The 18681-nt window shown below is 57.9% G+C and overlaps 4 protein-coding genes across 5 annotated transcripts; all 4 read left to right on the forward strand.

Annotated features, from left to right (window-relative positions):
• Positions 1-225: 225 nt before the first annotated feature.
• Positions 226-2856, forward strand: ABB37_07967 (putative formin; the record flags this gene model as incomplete). Its single annotated transcript, XM_015806787.1, has 1 exon — positions 226-2856. The coding sequence occupies one exon, from the start codon at positions 226-228 to the stop codon at positions 2854-2856; it is 2631 nt and encodes an 876-aa protein (XP_015654658.1).
• A 14-nt stretch (positions 2857-2870) lies between these two features.
• Positions 2871-4229, forward strand: ABB37_07968 (putative Formin; the record flags this gene model as incomplete). Its single annotated transcript, XM_015806788.1, has 1 exon — positions 2871-4229. The coding sequence occupies one exon, from the start codon at positions 2871-2873 to the stop codon at positions 4227-4229; it is 1359 nt and encodes a 452-aa protein (XP_015654659.1).
• Positions 4230-6188: 1959 nt separating this feature from the next.
• ABB37_07969 (hypothetical protein) lies at positions 6189-9096 on the forward strand (the record flags this gene model as incomplete). Of its 2 annotated transcripts, none has more annotated exons than XM_015806789.1 (1): positions 6189-9096. In XM_015806789.1, exon 1 carries the CDS (start codon positions 6337-6339, stop codon positions 9094-9096), a length of 2760 nt encoding a protein of 919 aa, XP_015654660.1. In that variant the 5' UTR covers positions 6189-6336. The 2 variants fall into 2 exon arrangements, with proteins under 2 accessions (XP_015654660.1, XP_015654661.1); XM_015806790.1 differs by having other exon boundaries at positions 6297-9096.
• A 551-nt stretch (positions 9097-9647) lies between these two features.
• On the forward strand, positions 9648-15697 carry ABB37_07970 (hypothetical protein; the record flags this gene model as incomplete). Its single annotated transcript, XM_015806791.1, has 1 exon — positions 9648-15697. Exon 1 carries the CDS (start codon positions 11072-11074, stop codon positions 15695-15697), a length of 4626 nt encoding a protein of 1541 aa, XP_015654662.1. The 5' UTR covers positions 9648-11071.
• Positions 15698-18681: the final 2984 nt, after the last annotated feature.

Below are 18681 nucleotides of genomic sequence, written 5' to 3' on the forward strand. Positions count from 1 at the left end.
CACCGATCGATTCTTTTCCTTTCTCCGCACCGCGGCACGAAGTGCGTTGACGCGGACGACGCCGCCCCGCTTCCTTCTATTTTCTTGTGTTTTTTTTTGGCGCACACCGCAGCGTTGGAGAACGGTGAGGCCGAAAAGAAACTACGTCCCACCACAACACATATCAGAAGATCAGCAACAGAAAAGAAGAAGGAGAGTAAATACGCAAGGCTTCGTTCGTCAAGCATGTCCTTTCGCCGACCACCGTCGAAGCGGCGGTCCAGCGCCTACGTCGAGTTCGCCGAGGTCGGCGCGGAGGTCGTCTCGGAGAGCAACTTCGCGGTCCCTGGCAAGTCGTCCCCTCTGGAAGACGCGCCGCCCACCCCGGATGCGGCGAGCAAAACGGGTTACACCAGCAGTGGAGAGTCGAACGGCGGAAATGCCGGCGAAGAGCCAAAGCGTGTCGGGTCACCCGACGGACCACGACGACGAGCCACCGTGCACATTGACGATGGTGGCATTGTACCGGAAAGCACGAGCCCGTCCGCCTCCCTGCAGCAGATCCGCAGGCCGTCCCTGGGCCGCCGCCGGTCGCTCTCCATGAGTGGGGTGAACAACCTACGCCCCGGCTCGCAGTTTCACACGGTGGAGCTGACAAAGGAGTACATCCAGTCCATCGCCGAGGCGCACGGCGTCTCGCCGGAGCACGTGCGGGACGTGGCGCTGGCGGCTCAAGGCGACACCGACCTGATGCTGGCCATCCTACAGAGTGAGGTGGAGGAGCGACTGGCGTCGCCGAATAGCGTGGATGCGCTGCACTACGGTACCCACGACGTTGTGCAGCGACTCCTCGAGTTCTTAGAGCTGCCGCCGAGCTGGAAGGGGGAGGTGATCCGCACGTTGAACGCCACCAATGGTGATGCCCAGGAGGCGGCGGGCCTACTGGCGCAAAAGGCTGGGCAGCGCTCCACGCAGCTGCCGAACACCATTGTCGCCTCACAGCAGCAGGCGCTCACGGACATGGAGGCCCAGGAGCTCCCGCTGCTGCTGCTACGTCTTGGGCAGTCCCCAGGCGGCGCCACCCAGGCCCTTCAGGCGGAGTTCCCGGAGCGCCCGGAGGAGGAGATTCGAACCGCGCTGCGCCTCACCGACGGCAACGTCGAGCACGCTCGCACCTTCCTGCGACAGGACCGCGCCGCCAATCGCAACCTGACGCGTGATGAAATGGATAACGTCTTCGCCCGCGTAGCCGCCACCGGTGGTGCTCGACCGCGACCCGATCACAAGAAGCAAATCGAAGCAGCCTACCACAAACTGAATGGCGCGATCGGTGCCCGCGCCAGCCTTGCTGATCTCACAAGCACTAGTCCTGGCCTGGGCGACGACACCGTCACGACGAGTCTGTCGCCGCAGGAGTTCCGGCAGCTGCGCGATAACGCTGTTGCCGCGCCCAACCGGGAGCGGCAGGCGTCCCGCAGCAACCTCCTCGCCGCCTCTCCGGCGGTATCGCCAGCACGCGACGCTAGCAGCAGCAGCACCAGCGGGGCGATTAGTGTGGCTCCCCGCACGTCCTACCCTTTCCATCGTGCAGACGGCGCCTCGCAGGACGCGGCAGCCGCAGACGGCGGCGTGACAAAGTCGTCCACCTCCCCAGCGGTCCGGCGTGCCCGCCGACCCTCGCTGTCGAAGGACGCCGCGGATGTGCCGACGCGGCTCGCGACCCGCGTAGAGTTGTCGCCGACGGCGCACGCGCGCGGCAGCGGACCAAGCTCTAGCTCCAACAACGCCTCGAGCAGCAACTTACCTGGGTCAGAGGCGGGCAGCAGCCCCAATGTTCCTCCGGACGGGACGAGCAACACAAACAGCCGACCGTGTCCCCACGCCCCTGCCACCGTCGTCGCCCCGCGCCGAGGCAGCGTGGCCGCAGTAAACCAAAATCAACGGAGTAGCAACGCGACCAACGGCGACACGCGTTCGTCTGCCGTGCCGTTGGATAGTCGAGGTGTGAGCGGTAAGGCGGCGCCATCCACTGGCGCCGCGGGCCACCTCACATCGTCCTACACCCCCGGTTTGTCCGAGGCGGGCGCAGCGGGACAGCAGGGGGAGCGGCCACAGAACTCCCCCCACACGGAGAGCCTTCTCAACGACGTGCTGCGCCGCGCGTCTCAGCCGCACGGCGATGTGGGGCGGCAGCGGCGGGCGTCCGCGTCGAACTCGCTCGAAAGCGATGCGACGGGTAGTGGGGAGGCAGTGGCACCGACCGCACCGAAAGGAATGCCACCTCCACCTCCCCCCGTCTCGTCCTCTGGAGGAGCTTCCGCGCCCTCCGCTAGACTGCCTCCAACGCCTCCTCCTCCGCCGCCGGCATCCTCAGGGTTTTCGTCGCACGGACCGGCACCACCGGCCGGTCTACCGCCGCCGCCGCCGCCTCCGCCATCATCGCCGTCGACGTCCGGAGCGCCCGCACCGTCCCCACCGGTTGGTCTCCCCCTCCGCCGCCGCCGCCCGCGAAAGGAGCCCCGCCGCCGCCCGGGATACCACCGTCGCGACCGTGCCCGTCCGCTGCGGGAGGTGGTGCGGGACCGCCACCCCCGCCGCCGTCCATCGGCGGAGCACCCCCTCCTCCGCCACCGCCTCCACCGGGCCTCGGCCGGACAGGTGGGCCTGCGGCACCGCCGCCACCGCCACCCCCGCCTGGGACGAAGGGCAGGCCGGGCGCGGCCGCTCCCGCCGCGAACACCGGCAAGACGCGCCCGGTGCCCATCAACGGCGCCATCGGCGACTCCGTCGGTGTCTTTGGCGAGGTCACCGGCCGCCCGATGCTCTCCGACGATGCGCGCAAGCAGCTGGAGGAGCTCTTCACAAAGCGGGAGCTGAAGCCGAAGGGCGAGATGGAGGAGGCGACCAGCCGTGCCATGGAGATTTTAACCCCCGACCGTGACCGCAACGTGGGCATTGTGCTGAAGTTCATACGGCTTCCGATCCAGCAAATCGAAGCGAGCATACGCACCTTCGACACGCTGACCTTGGGCGAAGAGCGCGTTTCCGGCTTGCTGAAGATTATCCCATCTGCCGAAGACTTGGAGGCGATCAACCGTGCACGCAAGGCACACGGAAAGCCCTGGTCGCGGACGGAGCAGCAGGAGCTGCCGATGGCGGTGCGCTTCATCTTGATGACGCAGACCATCGACCACTACGCGGAGCGCATCCACGCGTGGAGCCTCAAGTACAAGCTGCACGGCGACCTCGAAGACCTGGAGCAGAAGCTGGCGAAGGCGAACCGTGCCATCGACGCCATCTTCGACTCGAGGTCGCTGCCGGACATGCTGTACTTTCTGCTGGAGGTGAGCAACTTCCTGAACAAGGGCAGCCGCTTCCAGGACGCGAAGGGCTTCCCGATCACGCAGCTGCCGCAGATCATGGACTTCAAGACGACGGACGGCAAGAGCACGCTGCTTTCCTACGTTGCGGAGTCGCTGAGCTCCATGGAGGCGTCGAACCCCTCCCAGGCCGGGATGCTGCACATCTCGGATGAGCTAATGCCGATGGTGGAGGCGGGCCGCGAGATCGACGTGCCGAGCATCGAGCAGGAGCTGAAGAAGCTGCGCGGCCGTCTGCAGAAGTGCAAGCTGCTGATTGAGGAGCTGAAGAACGACAGCCGCTGGACCACCGTGCTGGGCAAGTTCATTATTCGGGCGCTGCCGGAGCTGGAGCGTGTGGAGAAGCTTGCGGAGACGATCGACGGCAAGATGGAGCGTCTGTGCACGTTTCTGTGTGAGAAGAAGGAGACCTTCTCGCTGAACGAGGTGCTGCGCACGCTGACGATGTTCTGCAAGCGGTTTGACCAGGAGCAGGAGAAGATGCAGCTGCGGAAGGAGCGACTGGCAAGGGCGGAGGATAATCGACGCCGCCAAAGCGATGTGGCTGCGGAGGCAAATGCACAGCTGGCACAGGAGGGAGATGTGATCTCACCGTCGTCTTCCACTACGGTGCCTCGTCAGCGTCGGATGAGCCAGCAACAGCAACAGCAACCGCCGCCGCCGCAGCGATCACCACAACCGGAGCAGCGACGGCTGAGCGGTGCGAAAGCCACCCCTGTTCCACCAGGTACCAACAACAATAAGGATAGTCGCACGCCCGTGAGCAACAACAACGGTGCCACCACCACAACCAACGGTCACACAAATCCCCATAGCCCAGGCGCTCCCAGCAGCGGCAACGGTAACACCCGGTCCCAGCTATTCCGGTAGGCTTTGCCATCCGTAAACGCAGAGCCGGCAGCGGCCGAGGAAGTAGTGGAGGTGCGCGTCACGCGACCCGTGAATGCAAGTGCAGGACGTGACCGCGTGTCGGCCGCCACCCGCCCGGGACGGTCAGGCGACCACGACACGGAGTATTACAAGCCGCAGCCGCCAGCGACGCCCGTGCCGGGTGATGGCGGCAGCGGCAGCAGCGCACGCCGGCTCAACTCTAGTGCGGGTCAGGGACGGCAGTCGGGGTCGCTACCGCCTACGCCGAGCGCCGGCGGACACCCCACCGCTGTCTCCGCCCGCAGTCGAAACGGCAGTGGCGGGGAGGGCGTCTCAAGCGGACGCGCCCCGCATCCCGTTGGTGATGGCGTGCTGCCTCCAGTGTCGGTCAGCCCGACACGGGCCGCCTCCACCGGTGCGCGGACGCCGGCCGACCCGCACGCGCGCCGTCAGTACCCGGTGCGCTAAAGGGGGAGTATTCATGTTGCTAGCCCGTTTGCTTCCGTCGCGTCGTGTACTTGAGAAAAGAGTGCCTGTGTGATTCCGTGGACGATGAATACGTCCGCACAGCATGTCCTCTCTCGCTACGCCGTTCAAAGGCGGAGTGTCATCGTTTATTTCTTCATCTCTCCATATATATTTTGACACTTCTTTCCAGTGCTGCTTTCCATCCATCCCGCCTTTTCCTTTTACTTTTTGTTTTCCGCCACCGCACTTTTTGTGTCTGAGGAGTGGTGCTGGTTTCAGAGTTTATCATTGAATACTTCTTTTTTTTTTTTCTCCTTGTGTGTATCACGCAGATGCGTTTCGCTACGGAAAGAAGGAGTCCGTTTCTCTGCCGTTGGGGCGAAGGAATTGGGTGAAGCGTGTGGCACCTGCTATTTCGATGTGTACAGATACGGCTTTCGGCTTGTGTTTCCGCCTTGCTTCGACTCCGCCAATGCTGCGCCTCTTTTGTTTTTCTCTCCCCTTTTCCCTTTCCACTCTCTCCCCCTAAAAGGAAAAAGAACGGTATGTTAGTTGTGGTGAAGAGTGATGTGCTCCTCAAGTGTTTTTATAAATATCTTGATGTCATTCTTCTTCTTCTTTTTTTATGTCTTACAGTTATTTATGATCTGCGGATCTTTTTCTTTTGGATTAGTCGTAACGGTGCAGGAAGACTCGCCGGGAATCTCTACTTCCTTCCTTTCGGATTCTTGTTTACATATATATATATATTTAACTGTTTTTGTTTTATGTAGAAGCAAAAAGCAAGTCTCTTGACTCTCTTCTTCTTTTCATTCATGGTTTTTTAGTTTGCTGGTAAGCTATTTACACAGCTTTTCACACTGTAGTGTATTGGGTGTGTTTTTCGTTCTGCGTTGATCTCTGCATGCTCTGATTCAATTGCTTGTATGTGTATGAGTTTGCGAGTATATATATATTTATATGCATGTGTGTGTCTGCGTGTGTGCGTAGTGATATGGGTGATGTAGTTACACTGAGAGGTGCGTTTTCCGTTATGGTGGCTATCGAAGCGAGAGAAGTGCATGTATCACTGAAGAAAGCACCAGAAACAACAAAAACAGAGTATCCGTTCTTTTCTTTTCTTTCTTAAATTGTTATTTAGCCTTCCCCTCACGCAATCGATGTGTTGCGCAGAGGTGTGCGTGCATAACTCGCTGAATCTTCTCGAATTCGCACGGCGGTTTCGAGTTTTATTTCATACTTATTATTATTGGAAAGGTGAATGCGAACTCCATTGCTATCTGTGTCGATCAGGTCCAACAGAGCAGAAAGCGCAAGGAGGGAGGGGAGGGAGAATTAAATGGCTCAACACAGATCCTCTTCCCTTACAGTTTCCTTTTGTAAGAATAACAGCAACCGAGTGCGTTGTTGCCATACAAGAGCTCCCATACCAACAACGTGATAATAACCTTCCACTTCTCTGCTTCTCCGCTTTCCTCTTGCACTCACGTCAGCTCCTTTAAAGAAAAGAATTTCTCCTCCTTCCTCTCCTTTCCTTTTACACGTGTGCTTTACTGTGCCTTCACTTGTATGTAATCCACGGCTATGTGCGCTCCATCAAGAGAATAGACACCCCCCACACCCATAGACTTTCCCAAACATGAACGTACGCCAGAAGCGTGAGGGCGTGGAGCAGGTATTTGCCGACGATCGCGTCGTACTGATTATGCAAGAGGCTCTCCAGCAGCGCTATTCTTCTCCACCTGGTGCCAATGATAAAGACGCAAGCTCTTCTACGACCGGTCGGTTCGATCAAAACCAGAGCTCTACACCTTCGTCGTCCCCCACAACCACTAACGAAGTCACAGACTCTTTAAAACAGCGACTCCGCATCCCATTCCACTACACGCTGCGCCGTCACTCCCGCACTGCGCACTTTCTGTTCGATTCGCCGGCATTCCGTTCGTGCTTGCACCACGACGAGGCGGCATCTGCCACTGCTCCGAGAAGCTTCCGTTCACGGTGGTGGTGCGAGGCGGAGGCGTACGTCGCACAGGCCGTCGTTGCGGAGTGCCTGCGCCACCTTAGCTTTCTCTCCTTAATGCAGGTAGACCTGCGGAACGCGTGTGGCTTGCCGGACGCGACATTCAGTGTTCGCGGGGACGCAGATCACACCCCTACCGCCGTAACTTCACCGCTGGCCACCTGGCAGGAGTACTTTGAGCTGCCCCCACGCTGGGTGATGCAGGGCCTCGGCGCGGTGGATCAACACGTCCTGTCGAGCGCGGCTGCGTGGCGGGTGCGTCGCGGTGTCACTCCACTAGACGTCGGCGCCACAGTCGTGAAGCGCGACCACTCCGCATCGACGACGACCCCCGCAACGGCAGCGTTGACTGCAGAAGCAACGGAGCAGCTTTCCGTGGCCGCGGCTCGTCACCACTACCGCGTCGTTGCCACGGCCTCCATGGCACGAGGGGCGTACTGGGTCGATGTCGCACCTGTGGATCCCTCGGCGACCGCAGCGGTGTGTGTGGAGCGGGTAGATCGCGAGACGTTGTGGCTCGACCCGCCGGTGCCCCTGCACGTGGATCCGCTGCTGCCGTGCGACGAGCTCTACTCCGATCGCGGCGTGAGTACTGGGATTTATGTCTTCTTCTTGCGTGCGTTGCAGCAGCAGCAACAGCAGAAGAAGCGGCGCACAACGCCGTCAGGAAAGAAAATCCATGTCGACTCAAATCGACAGCAAAGCACCTTTCCCTCCAGCGGCAGCAACGAACCGAAGGACTTGCCTGCCGTGGCGGCTGACGTGTCCCTCCGCCTTGCACGCTGTGCCCGGCAGCGTCGAGCTGAGCTTGCCGACAGTCTTCAACGCCTCTCGTCTGATGCTAGGAACTCCGCAACACTGAGCAACGGCGGTGCACCGCGTGGGCAACCTTCTATTACACCGGTGGTGCCCGCACTGCTGCTGCTGCTGCAGGTACGCGTGGATGTTGCGCGTGGGTGTTTGCAGCTGCGTGTGCGGGAAATGGAGAGCGCTTCGCCAGACCTTTCCGTGCACCCTGCCCGGGAAGGCGCTGCAACCGCCTCCGCAGATCGCAAACGACCGCGTGGCGACGCGGACACCAACATGGACGCACAAGTGGACAGAGAGGTGAAGCTGCCGGCGCGGGTCTCGTCACCGACGGTGGCGGTTCTGCTGCGCTCTGCACGCAAGCTGGCGGCGTTGTACGACACGACGCGTGCCGCATCGCTGGCACCGCCGCCGCAGGATGAAGAAAAGAAGATCGATACACCGTGCAGCCACGAGCACCAAGATACGCACGACTGGGAGGTGGATTCTCCTCCTCCCCATCTCTGCGAGGGTGCATCCGTTCCTTCCTCGGTAGCTAGTAGTGTGCTGGAGGACTTGATAAAGCGAGCAGAAGTGGAGGCTGCTGCTTCTGCTCCCCCTGGCACGTGGCACAACTTGGTGCTGGGGAGGGCCGACGCGTCTCTTTCCTTCGCGGAAAGACCGAGCTCCATCGTCACCACCTTCGGCTCGGCAGAGAAGGCGTTTCTGGCCCGGCTCTTCACACTGCTCCTGCGCTACCGCAGCCTTTTCGGTGAGCAAGGCTACAATCAAGGCCCTCAAGCTGCCGTCCCGCCGCCCATCATGGACAAACTAGCCCGCACCTTTCACATCCGCGCCGAGGCCTTTGCATCGCCGTTAAACGCGCAGCTGCCGCAGTTCGGCTCCTTGTTCCCCGACACGGACGCGTTCTTTGGCAGCATGGGCTCCTTCTTCGATTTGATGCTGGGCAGAGGCGCCGCCTCTTCCGAAGGTGATGCACACGGCAGCACCACAGCAGCACCGGTCATAGATGATCCTTCTTGTGACGAGTGCCATGTGGAGGTGAATCCACCCTTCGACACAACGCTGCTGCGACGCATGGAGGAGCACCTTCTCACCTGCCTGAAAAAAGCAGCGTCGTCGACACAAAGTCTCCTCTTTTTAATTGTGTTGCCGAGCCACGACCTCGATGACCGCGAGGCGAAGACGAGACAAGCGAGTGGGGCAGGGAGCCCTGCGCTTTCCTACGCAGCGGGGCACCGCATTGCGGCTTCCGCGGTCGATGCACCCAACTCGAAAGCCAGCGCGTCTTCTCCGCTTTCTAGTGCGGCTGCCCCTCTGAGCACCGATCGGTCGCTGCGCGAGAGTCCGTACTGCTTAGCGCACGTGTTGTGTGATGCGGCGGACTCCGTCTACGTGGACGGACACCAGCACCTGCTGGTGAGTCCCTTCTTTTGTATTGGGACGCCGACACGGCTGATTCTACTGGGGAATCGTGCGGCGCGGGTGCGATTTCCGTCTGCGGCGGCGCAGCTGGACGAGGTGCGACTGTCGTGGAAGAGGTTAACCGAGGGCGCCATGAAGCGGTGATGTGTGGCGGTGCCACGTATGTCGCACTGCGAGCGCGCCGTCGCCTGGAGTGACGGGGGGGGGGGGGAGCGGAAGTGCAGGGGCGTACGGAGACGAAGGGCCGAGCTCGGTGGGCGGTGCGAACCAAAGGTGCCGTGCGGTCCGGCCTTTTCTGCGCTGCGGTGCCTTGTGAGCTGTCCGCGTTTGCCTTCTTTTTTTGTTTGTTGTATTGTAGCGCTGCTCTGCTCTCATTTCCCCGCCGTACATCCACGCACACACAAAGGTACGTATTTGCTCATCACACTTTCCAACAGCTCAAGTTACAAGTACTATCGTCGAGGAGCATTGCAGGCTTTTGGACATGCGCAATTCGAAGGAAGCGCGGTACACCTTGAGAGCCACGGTGTCTGCCGCACACGGCGTCTCTCCCCACGCCCAAGAGCCAATGCGTTAGAGGCGTATGTTGCTTTCTTTTGTTTTTCTCGATCTCATCTCCCAATCTCTTTCCCTCCTCCACACCCACGCCATCCCTCCTCTCCTCTTCCTCCTTCACTCCTTACGCCAAACGCTGCAGGTTGCGACGATCACTTGGTTCGCCGTTCACTCGGACCCGGCGCGCTCTCTCTCGTCTGCTGTCCTCTTCGCCGTCCTCTTCATTTTCAGTGAGCCGCTGCTCTATTAAATATATATTTACCTTTTCTCCACGTAGTAGTTTAGGCGCTTCGTTGCGGCTCTTCAATCCTTTTCGTTGGTTGTTTTTTTTTTGGGTCCACGAACGGCAGCAGCGACGCACCAATACGTTTCGCACCGTTTTGTTTGTTTATATATTTATTTTCTGCGCTGCGTGCTTCATTCTTTTTCTTCTTCTTTGTGTGTGTGTGTGTGGGCTGCTCCTTCTCCTTCTCTCTCTCTGTTTCTCTCTCTCGAACTCTACTTCTATTATTCGTGTTTTGTTTGTATGTACATGTCCCTTCCCCTGCAACGGGTTTGTGGGTAGTAACAGCAATTGTTTCCGCTCCTGATTGTCCTTTTTTTTTTGCAAGGAGTCTACGGCTGTGTACGCATCGGGGCAGGATTTCGCGCACTGAGGAAAGAACGTGTGTGTGTGCGTGTGCGTTGTCCCTCTCTCTTTCTCTCTCTCTCTCTCCTCCCTTCTCGTTGTTGTTGTTGTGAAAATTATTTTCATTGCTTTTGCGAGAGAAGAAGAAGAGTTTCCCTTCTCTCTCTCTGTCTCTCTTGATTTTTGTTTTCCTTTCCTACGTGATATTTCCCATCACATTTTTTCTTGTGTGTGTCCCCCCCTCCCCCTCTCCCTCTTTTCTCCTCGTCATTCTCTAAACCGAACGCATGTAAAACAACTAAGTGCCTAATATATATTAATAGTTGTGTAGACTATTCTGTTTTCCTGCTTTTCCCATCTCTTCCCGTCTCATTTTTTCCTTTCTTCCCCCCCTCCTCTTCTCCCTTCCCCTCCCCTCCCCCCTCTGCCAAAGCGGTGCTCTTCTAAAAGGTGACGCTGTGAGGGTAACAAAATACTATTAAGTATATCAGTCTATTTTGTGCGTTGTTCTTCTTTTTCCTTTTCTGTTTTCTGACTTGCAAGTTGTCGCTTTCGCTCCAAGACACCACAGGTATTCTTCTTCAGCTATCCGTATACACATACGACCTCTAGTGGGCGTCTTTTCTCTTCTCTTTTTTTTGTTGTTCTTCGCTCCTTCGCCTGTTTCTCAAGATTTTTGTTTTCGAAAAACCCCAGTTTCCTGCCTCCGTGTTCTTTGCCGTTTCTTTTCTTCCTCTTTCTCCGTGTGCGTAAGCTCTCGACAACTCGCGTCTAACCGTCTCTCTCCCTCTCTCTTCTCACCGTACATATATTTATTTGTTTCCCCAGATTTTAATTTTCAGTGATACCCGTTTTTTCTCTTCTCCGTTCTGCGGATAGCGATACCGCGGAAAGACCCCTCCTAAGAAACGGCACAAATCACCCACACCAAAGTAGATGCTCCCTGCTCTTTCACGGTCGTCGTCTGGCAGGGCGCAGAACCCCATGCCCGAAGGAGCCGCCATCCCCAACAGGATGAGTCGGCAGGCGTTTGTGCCCCGTGCGCAAGACATCGACGCCAACGTTGCTGCTGCTGCTGCGAATGTGACAGGCGGAGACGGCACAGACGTCTCCATGGCCGGTGTCGTGCGGGGTGGCCGCGCTGCTGCTGCTGGAACTGGTTGCGCGGCAGCCAAGGCAAACCGCGAGAGCCGCACGAGCAGCATCTCCGTCCAGCAACAAGAGGAGGAAGCGCCGTGTGCGCGCCTCGATGGCGTGGCGGTGACCCACTCCCTGGAAAGAGGGCCGCTGGCGGCGGGCGAGGGGGTGGCGGAATCCGTGGGCAGCGACAGCGTGCATCTTCTCCAGCACATGCAGGAGCTGCTTCACGAGGGCGCCTCTGCTGAGGCGTTGCAGCAGTGGGTTTCCAGTCAGCTGCGGCGAGCCAATGATGGTGGGGTGCGGGCGAGCCGTGAGCATTTGCTTGCCCCGGCTCTGTCCAGTGAAAGCTCCCCTTGCTCACCTCGCACCACCGATGGGTGCCGCGGCTCACCCAACTCCACCAACAACCACCGCCACTCGACATCCTCCGCGTCTGTTTCTGGCGTCTCCGCCAAAGCCGGCCGTCTGTACAGTTCTGCGACGACCACCACCACCGGCAGCGGCGGAAGGTTGATGAAGGCGTCGCGGACGCACGCGCCCGGCCAGCAGCAGCACCAGGCGCCTCAGTTGCAGCAGCAGCCGCAGCAGCCGTGGCGCTCCTTTCACCGCGGCGGCGCGGCGTCCGCAGAGACGCCGACGTACAACGTGGCGAACTTCGCCCAGACGAGCAGTGGGGTCTCGCTGCGACGGGCGCAGGAGACGAGTCTCCATGAGGTGACGAAGGCCGCCGTTCACGCTACGACATCGCGGCTCGTCGCCAATGAACAGCGCAACATTGGACTGCTGCTCGGGGAGCTCTTCTCTCGCAATCCGGAGTCGATGGTGCGTCGACTCGCCACGCCGCCCGCGGCGGTGACCACGACGCTGGCAGCATCGGCGGTGGCGACGACCACGATGGCGACGCCGCTGCCGGTGGCGGAGGGGCGCTCGCGCAGCAATTTCAGTGTCGACGAGTGCAGCCTCCCGCCCGCCGCGTACGACCGCGCGGAGATGTCTGGCACCAGCCCGCAAGCCTCCTCGTCTGTTATGACAAGAGGCGTGTCGTCGGTGCCGCTGAACGTCGACTCCGACGTCGCACCTGCAGACGGACCGGGCTTGCTGCCCTCCCACAGTCCACTCTACGCCGCCGAGGACGGCACGGGCGGGCAACGGCAAAGCGCGGGTCCCTTCTTCAAGGGCGGGTCGACCGCCATCCCCACCAGCTCTGAGCGATCGACGCCGGACGACCCGAGCACCGCGCCCACTTCCAAGGCTGCCTCGCCGCAGCTCACGACGCTGCCCAACTCTGTTGCGGGCACCGCAGGGACCTTAACGTGCGAGCAGGATGCGCTCTTCCCCCCGTACTCCCCACTCGTCTCGCCAGCCGTTTCGCCAGTGGCGGGCGCCTCGACGGCTGGGAAGCTGCCCGGCGTACGCGCTGACGCGCCCCACCACGTCATCCACAGTCCTCCCTCGGCGGTCGTCACGGCTGCCGCAGCGTCCTTCACCTCGGACACCCCGCTGCCCATGGCGACGACAGCGGACGATGTCCTCAGCCCGGTAGCGGGTGCCGCCAAGCGCAACACCCTAACGAATGTGGTGTCGCTGATTGACGTCGTGTTCGCCGGCGATGAAAGCTACTCCGGCGGCACGGCGGCGGACTCCGACAACGCTTCTGCCAACAAGGGCGGCAGCGGCGGCGGCCACAACCTCATCATGCTCATTAACAACACCAGTGGGCCACAAGCTGGGGGAGTGACGGACGGTCAGGGGGGCAAAGGCGCACCCAGCGCATGGGGGGCGACCGTGGCCACGGATGACGTGACGGACGCGAATGGCGTTGGCCGTGGTGGTGACGGTGCCATGAGCGCCGTGGCGATGCTACCGCCTGTTACCTCCCCCGCCACCTCCATTACGGGGATGCAATCGTCGTCCAGCGCCGCAGCCGGGAACGTCTCGGATAGCTCGCCTCTCACGGCGTCAGGCGGGCCCACTATCGTCACGCGCCACATGAACCATCACCGACTTACGCAGCCGTACGGCCGTGTGGCGAGTTTGGTGTCCAACATGAGCAATCACCTTGTCGGCGGCAACAACGGCGGGAGCAACACCGCCGCAGCAGGGGCGGTCGGATCGTACACCACTCTGCCGGAGCGGCGCAGCTCTGTGTCACTCGGCGATGACATACAAAGCTTCGACAGCAGCCGCGTGTCGTGCGTGTCGGGCTTGTCGGGCGGCCGTGACGGGGCGCTCACCGGGGCCGGCGGCCACCGCCCGCGCCGCTGCTCTGTTCTGCACCTGAGCCACGCCTCGGTCAACGGCGGGATCGACCCCCTGATGGAAGGTGTGATGCCCGACTTTGTGCTCGACGGGGCCTCGGAGGAAGGTCGTCGACCAGGCCCGCGCTTTATGCGGACGTACTGCCGCCACTGCCCCGTGCGGGTCGCCGAGTCGGCCACCCGGAAAGCGCTGGCGGAGCTGGGGGTGCCGTACCTGCCCGACATCGACGAGGCCGCCAACCCGATGAGTGTGCTGTTCCGCATGGCCACCTACCAGTACACGGACAGCCGCTCCTTCTACGTGGTGATGTGCCTGAACGTGATGCTGCGGTACAACTTCGTGCGGCGCTTTGCGTGGGACACGCAGAAGCTGAAGAAGTTCCTCGAGGTGGCCGCGACGTTCTTCCGCGACGGTAATCCCTTCCACCACCTTGTCCACGCCACGGAGATGGTGCTGGGCGCCCATCAGTGGTTGTGCGAGGGCACCACCGCGGCCGCCTTGTCGGATGTCGAGGTTGCCGCGTTTCTTTTGGCTGCCATGACACTGATGTTGGCTCACACCGGCATCGACAACCGCCTCTTAACGCAGCTGAAACACCCCTACGCCATGTTGTGCAGCTTCGCCTCCCCCCAACAGGGCGCCGTCGTGGCCCTCGTCATGGCTCTCCTGCGCTACCCGGAGCTGCATTTCTTCCCAGATCCAAGCTCCGCCTCTGTCAACGTGCAGTCGCAGTCCTTCGACCCATCGACAGACACCGCCCCGGCCAACGTGGCGCACGAGTGGACGGCGAGTCGCGAGATGGAGTTGTATGACATGTTTTCCGAGCTGGTCATGGCGACCGACCTGCGCAACCACACCCTGATTCAGAAAGGCATCTTTCACATGGCCGAGGAGAACGCGCAGCGGCACGGGTGCCTCTGCGATGGGGCCGCGCAGTCGCGGCTCCTCTCGCCTGCGCGCGCCGCCAAACCGAGCCGCGGCCGTGGCGGTACGCCGCTCGGCATCACACCAAATCGGCCACAACGCGGCGACTTCAACGGCAGCCTCAGCAGCCGCTTTAACGCGTCCTCCTCCTCGCCCCTGCAGCAGGACGGCGGGAGTCCCAGCAACAGCGGCAACCACTACCTCACGAATCGCGTCTGCCTGAACTGCTGTGCGTACGTCACGGAGAACCACGTCCCCGACTTACTGAAAGGCGTGCTGCACTACCTCGGCTTCGCGTTCCTCTTTCGCACCTTCGAGACCTACGTCTCTGGCAGCCTCATGTACGTAGCGGAGATGTACAGGCAGAGCGAGGTCGAGTACAAGCTCTTCCAGAAACAGCAGCAGCATCAGCAACAGCCCCGGCAGGCGGCAGGCGATCTACAGGCTGGCAGCGTTGGGTCAGGCTCCCAACGAGACTCCACCAGTGTCCATGCGTTTCTGAAGAGCACCGCGCAGGACACCTCGCAGCACGACACCGACCTCGGCGACTCCACCGAGACCTTCGCCACCGCCGTCATGGAAGAGAAGCCGCCGTGGCGGCAAGACCTCACCCACGCGTCGACCGTCGCGTCCTTGCAGCGCCGCCGCAGCGACGAGCTCGGCTCTGCGCTGTTGTCCAGGCGCCCCACCACGACGACGTTCGAGCCGCCGGCCTTCTCTACTCCTACCGCTGCTGTATCAGCGCAGCGGGAGGTTTCGGCAGGGCGTCCGGCCTCCTGCAGCGATGACGCGACGTCGACGGAGACGGCGGTGCCGTCGAGGCGGCCACGCGTGCGGCCGCTGCGCGGAAGTGGCCGAGATATTTTTCTGATCGCCGTGGAGGATCTGAGTCTGCCGTTTGTGGAGCTCTTTGCACCCTATTTGCCCGCGTCGTGGGTGCGGGCCACCTACTTGAACCATCAGACCTTCACGATGGCGATGCCGTCGCCAGAGGAGTACGACGCGGCGGTGAACCGTGTGCTGGACCTGGCGGAGGAGAGCGAAGAGGAAATTGCGAGGAGGCAGACGGGGGAGGGTGCAGGTGGGAACGATATACTGTCTACCGTGCCGTGGCTGTTGATGCGCCGCACCTGCCTGAGCGTCCCGGACTGGACAATGAACAAGGATGGCATGCTGCGACGAGTGATTAAGGAGATCGTGATGGGCACGGAGAGCCTGCTGGAGCACTGCGAGATGTAAAAAGAGAAGAACATGCCATGTAGAGAAACGACAGCAGTGCCGTTGGCGTGCATGCGGGCGAAGCTGCGCCGTCAAGAAGGGGGGCACTCTCTCTTGTCGATGAAGACCGCTTTATCTCATTTTTTAAGTCTATTTCTTTTCTCTTTTTACAAAATGAAAAACACAGCTTTTTTTTTGTTTTGTTGTTAACTATTTCCCCTTTTGGCGGTATTCCTCTTCCTCCTCTCCTCCCCTCCTGTTTTTGTTTCTCTCTCCGTCGCCGTGAGCTGAGGGAGGAGTTTGCCATCTCTCTCTCTCTCACTGGTGTCGAGAAGGAATGAAACGACACACACACACACGCAAGCGTGTCTTGTGCAACTGCCAGCAAATCGTATATTTAAGAATTAAAAAAATGTGCTTAGCTTTGATTGCGGGCTGTTGGCGTGCAAGCGTTCGTTTCTGTATTCTTATATTGTCTTTTTCTCCTTTTGTCTTGCATCTGGTCTCGCTGTCGTGTGTTGTTTTGCGCCCGCTCACATGCACAAGTAACGTCGTCAGAGGTGTATTTCATGCGCATTCCTTTTCTTTCTTTCTTTTCTCGTCTCATTTCACTGCCTTTTCATTACATGTTTTTTTCTGCCACTTCTAATTGTTGAAGTTTTATTTCTGTTTTTAGTTCTCCTCCGCGCGCATGGCGACCCGCGTCTGCATTTCTCCGCTCGCGTCCTTTACTGGAAGGAAAGAAGTGTCGGCGGAGCGGCGAAGAAGGAGGGCCAAGCAATCTGCGGATCGCCACCAAAAAAAACCCCACGTTATTATTACTAGCGCGTTTTCCTTTTATTGATAATCTTTGCGTGCGTGTGTTGTTGTTGTCGTTGTTGATCGGACTGAAAAACACGTCCAATGTACAAATTCAAGTGTTTTCGCTTCTTTCTTTAATTCTCTTCTAATACTTCTCATATGTATGTGTTGATGGTTGTGGGTTGGTGCGCTGTGGATGGCGGCCGCACAAAGTTTAAAGAAGTGGAAAATAATAAAGGATGACTCTCCCAAGTGACAAGCACGACTTACCGGGTGTGTTCTTTCTTTCTTTTTTTCTTTTTTTTTTCCTATTGGCTGTTAAAGGATAAGCATGGTCACATACGCTAAAAAGAAAGAAGATGTGTGGCAAGAGAAAATATTTACGTGATCATATTTGTTTTGCAAGCTCCTTGTTGTTGTCGTAGAGTGAAAACAAGAACGAAGGAAAACCCCGCCGGATCGGCGAAGAAAGAGCCGAATGCTCGTTGCAGGCGAATGCGTGGGATCTACGCTGAACTGCAATATATATGTATTTTGCACCCACACCCGCGCACACCCGCTCATTCATATGTGCCGCCCGCTTTCGCGCAGTGCTTTTTTCTTCTGGTGCTCTTTTCCTGTTGGTTGCGGTGGCGGTTGTGTTGCGACCAAATAACTGACGGTGACACCTCGTATCTTGCTTCCCATGTCCTTCCCACCTCTTCGCTTCCTTTTTTTTTATACCCCTTGACCCCTTCTCCTTTATCTTTTCGTGTTTCTATTTTCATTCTTATTTTCTCTTCTCCTCCAACACACTTCAGCGCTGACGTCCGCTTTGGCTTAGAGAAGAGAATCGAAGAATAAAAAACCCCATTTGTTTTTGTGCAGCCATAGGAAAGATACAGAAGTGTGAAGTAGGGCGTACCGCGAGAAGGAAAACAACAAAATATAATCAACAACAACCCCATAGCATCAAGAGAACAATTCACGCGTGCACAGGAGGAGAACACTTTGATAGCTCGCTTCACGAGGCGAGTTTATCAGTATTCGTTGAGCACCTCGGCCACCGCTGCCTCCATGACGGTCGTTGAGCTCCCTCCTTCCCTCTCGCTTTTATGCTTTCTCGTGGTGCCAATTTGTGTCAAAAGGAAATAATAACTATCTATCTATTTATTTATATAAAATAAACTTTGTTTGTTTCACGGCTGTAAGTAACAGGGGGACTGAATACAGGTGGCAGTTTAAGTCTTCCCTATCAGGCAACCCCCCCTTTCTCCACCAGCACTATTCTGCTCTTCGTTGTGCTATTATTAATTCTTTCTTTTCCCCCTCGTTTGCTTGTTACTGTCTCCTTTGCGTTCTTGTAGCGTAGACAAGAGCGGAGGTCAACAACCAGTAAAACCAAACAAACAACAAGAAGATAAATTTCTGTACGAGAGCCTCAAGTGTTATCTTCTTTCTGTTTTTTCTATACAAAGATAGTTGAACAACACACGCACACACACCTGCTGCTTCTCCATTTAATAGTGCATTATTAAGGCTACAAAAACAGCAGATTGTGTGGAAAAAAGGTAATTTTTTTTCTTTTCTTTTTAGACTCCCTCAAAAAACGAAAAACGGAACGTGTTCTCGATATTTTCTTGAACGCCTGGAAGGCCACCCCACGCCACGAAAGAGCCGAAGCGTTGTCGCTCAAAAGATTACTTATTATTATTATTATTATTTGTTTGTATATATTGTGCCTGTCTCTCTATATTTTGTTGTTTTGGTGCTTTCTTTTCTTTGTTTTCACGTGTCTTTTTTTTTATCTCTTCTCTTCTCTTCTTTTTTTCATTTTCAAGCTCATCGCCTCGGTGCAATTCAGTGTAATCTCTCCCAACACGTTGTCTGTTGTTCCCCAAGAAAGAGGGAAAGAGCGAAGACAAAACAACATTAAAAGCCGATAAAGTGAAGAGGGTACGCCGCATGGAAAGTGGATCACCGCAGTTGCTCGACGCGTTCCACACCACCATCATTAATGATAAAGAAACGAAACAGAGAAGAAGACGATAGAAAGAGAGAAGAACGTCGTTTAAGCCGCTACTTCTTTTTATTTCGTTATATATATATATATATATATATATATATTGTCTTTACTACATTTTATTAACATATATTTTCCAGCTAATTACCACTGGTGTTTTTCTTTGTTTGCATTTTTGGTTTTGTATTTGAAGAAGTACGTG

Source organism: Leptomonas pyrrhocoris (genome assembly GCF_001293395.1).
Source record: "Leptomonas pyrrhocoris isolate H10 chromosome Unknown, whole genome shotgun sequence".
Classification (NCBI taxonomy): domain Eukaryota; phylum Euglenozoa; class Kinetoplastea; order Trypanosomatida; family Trypanosomatidae; genus Leptomonas; species Leptomonas pyrrhocoris.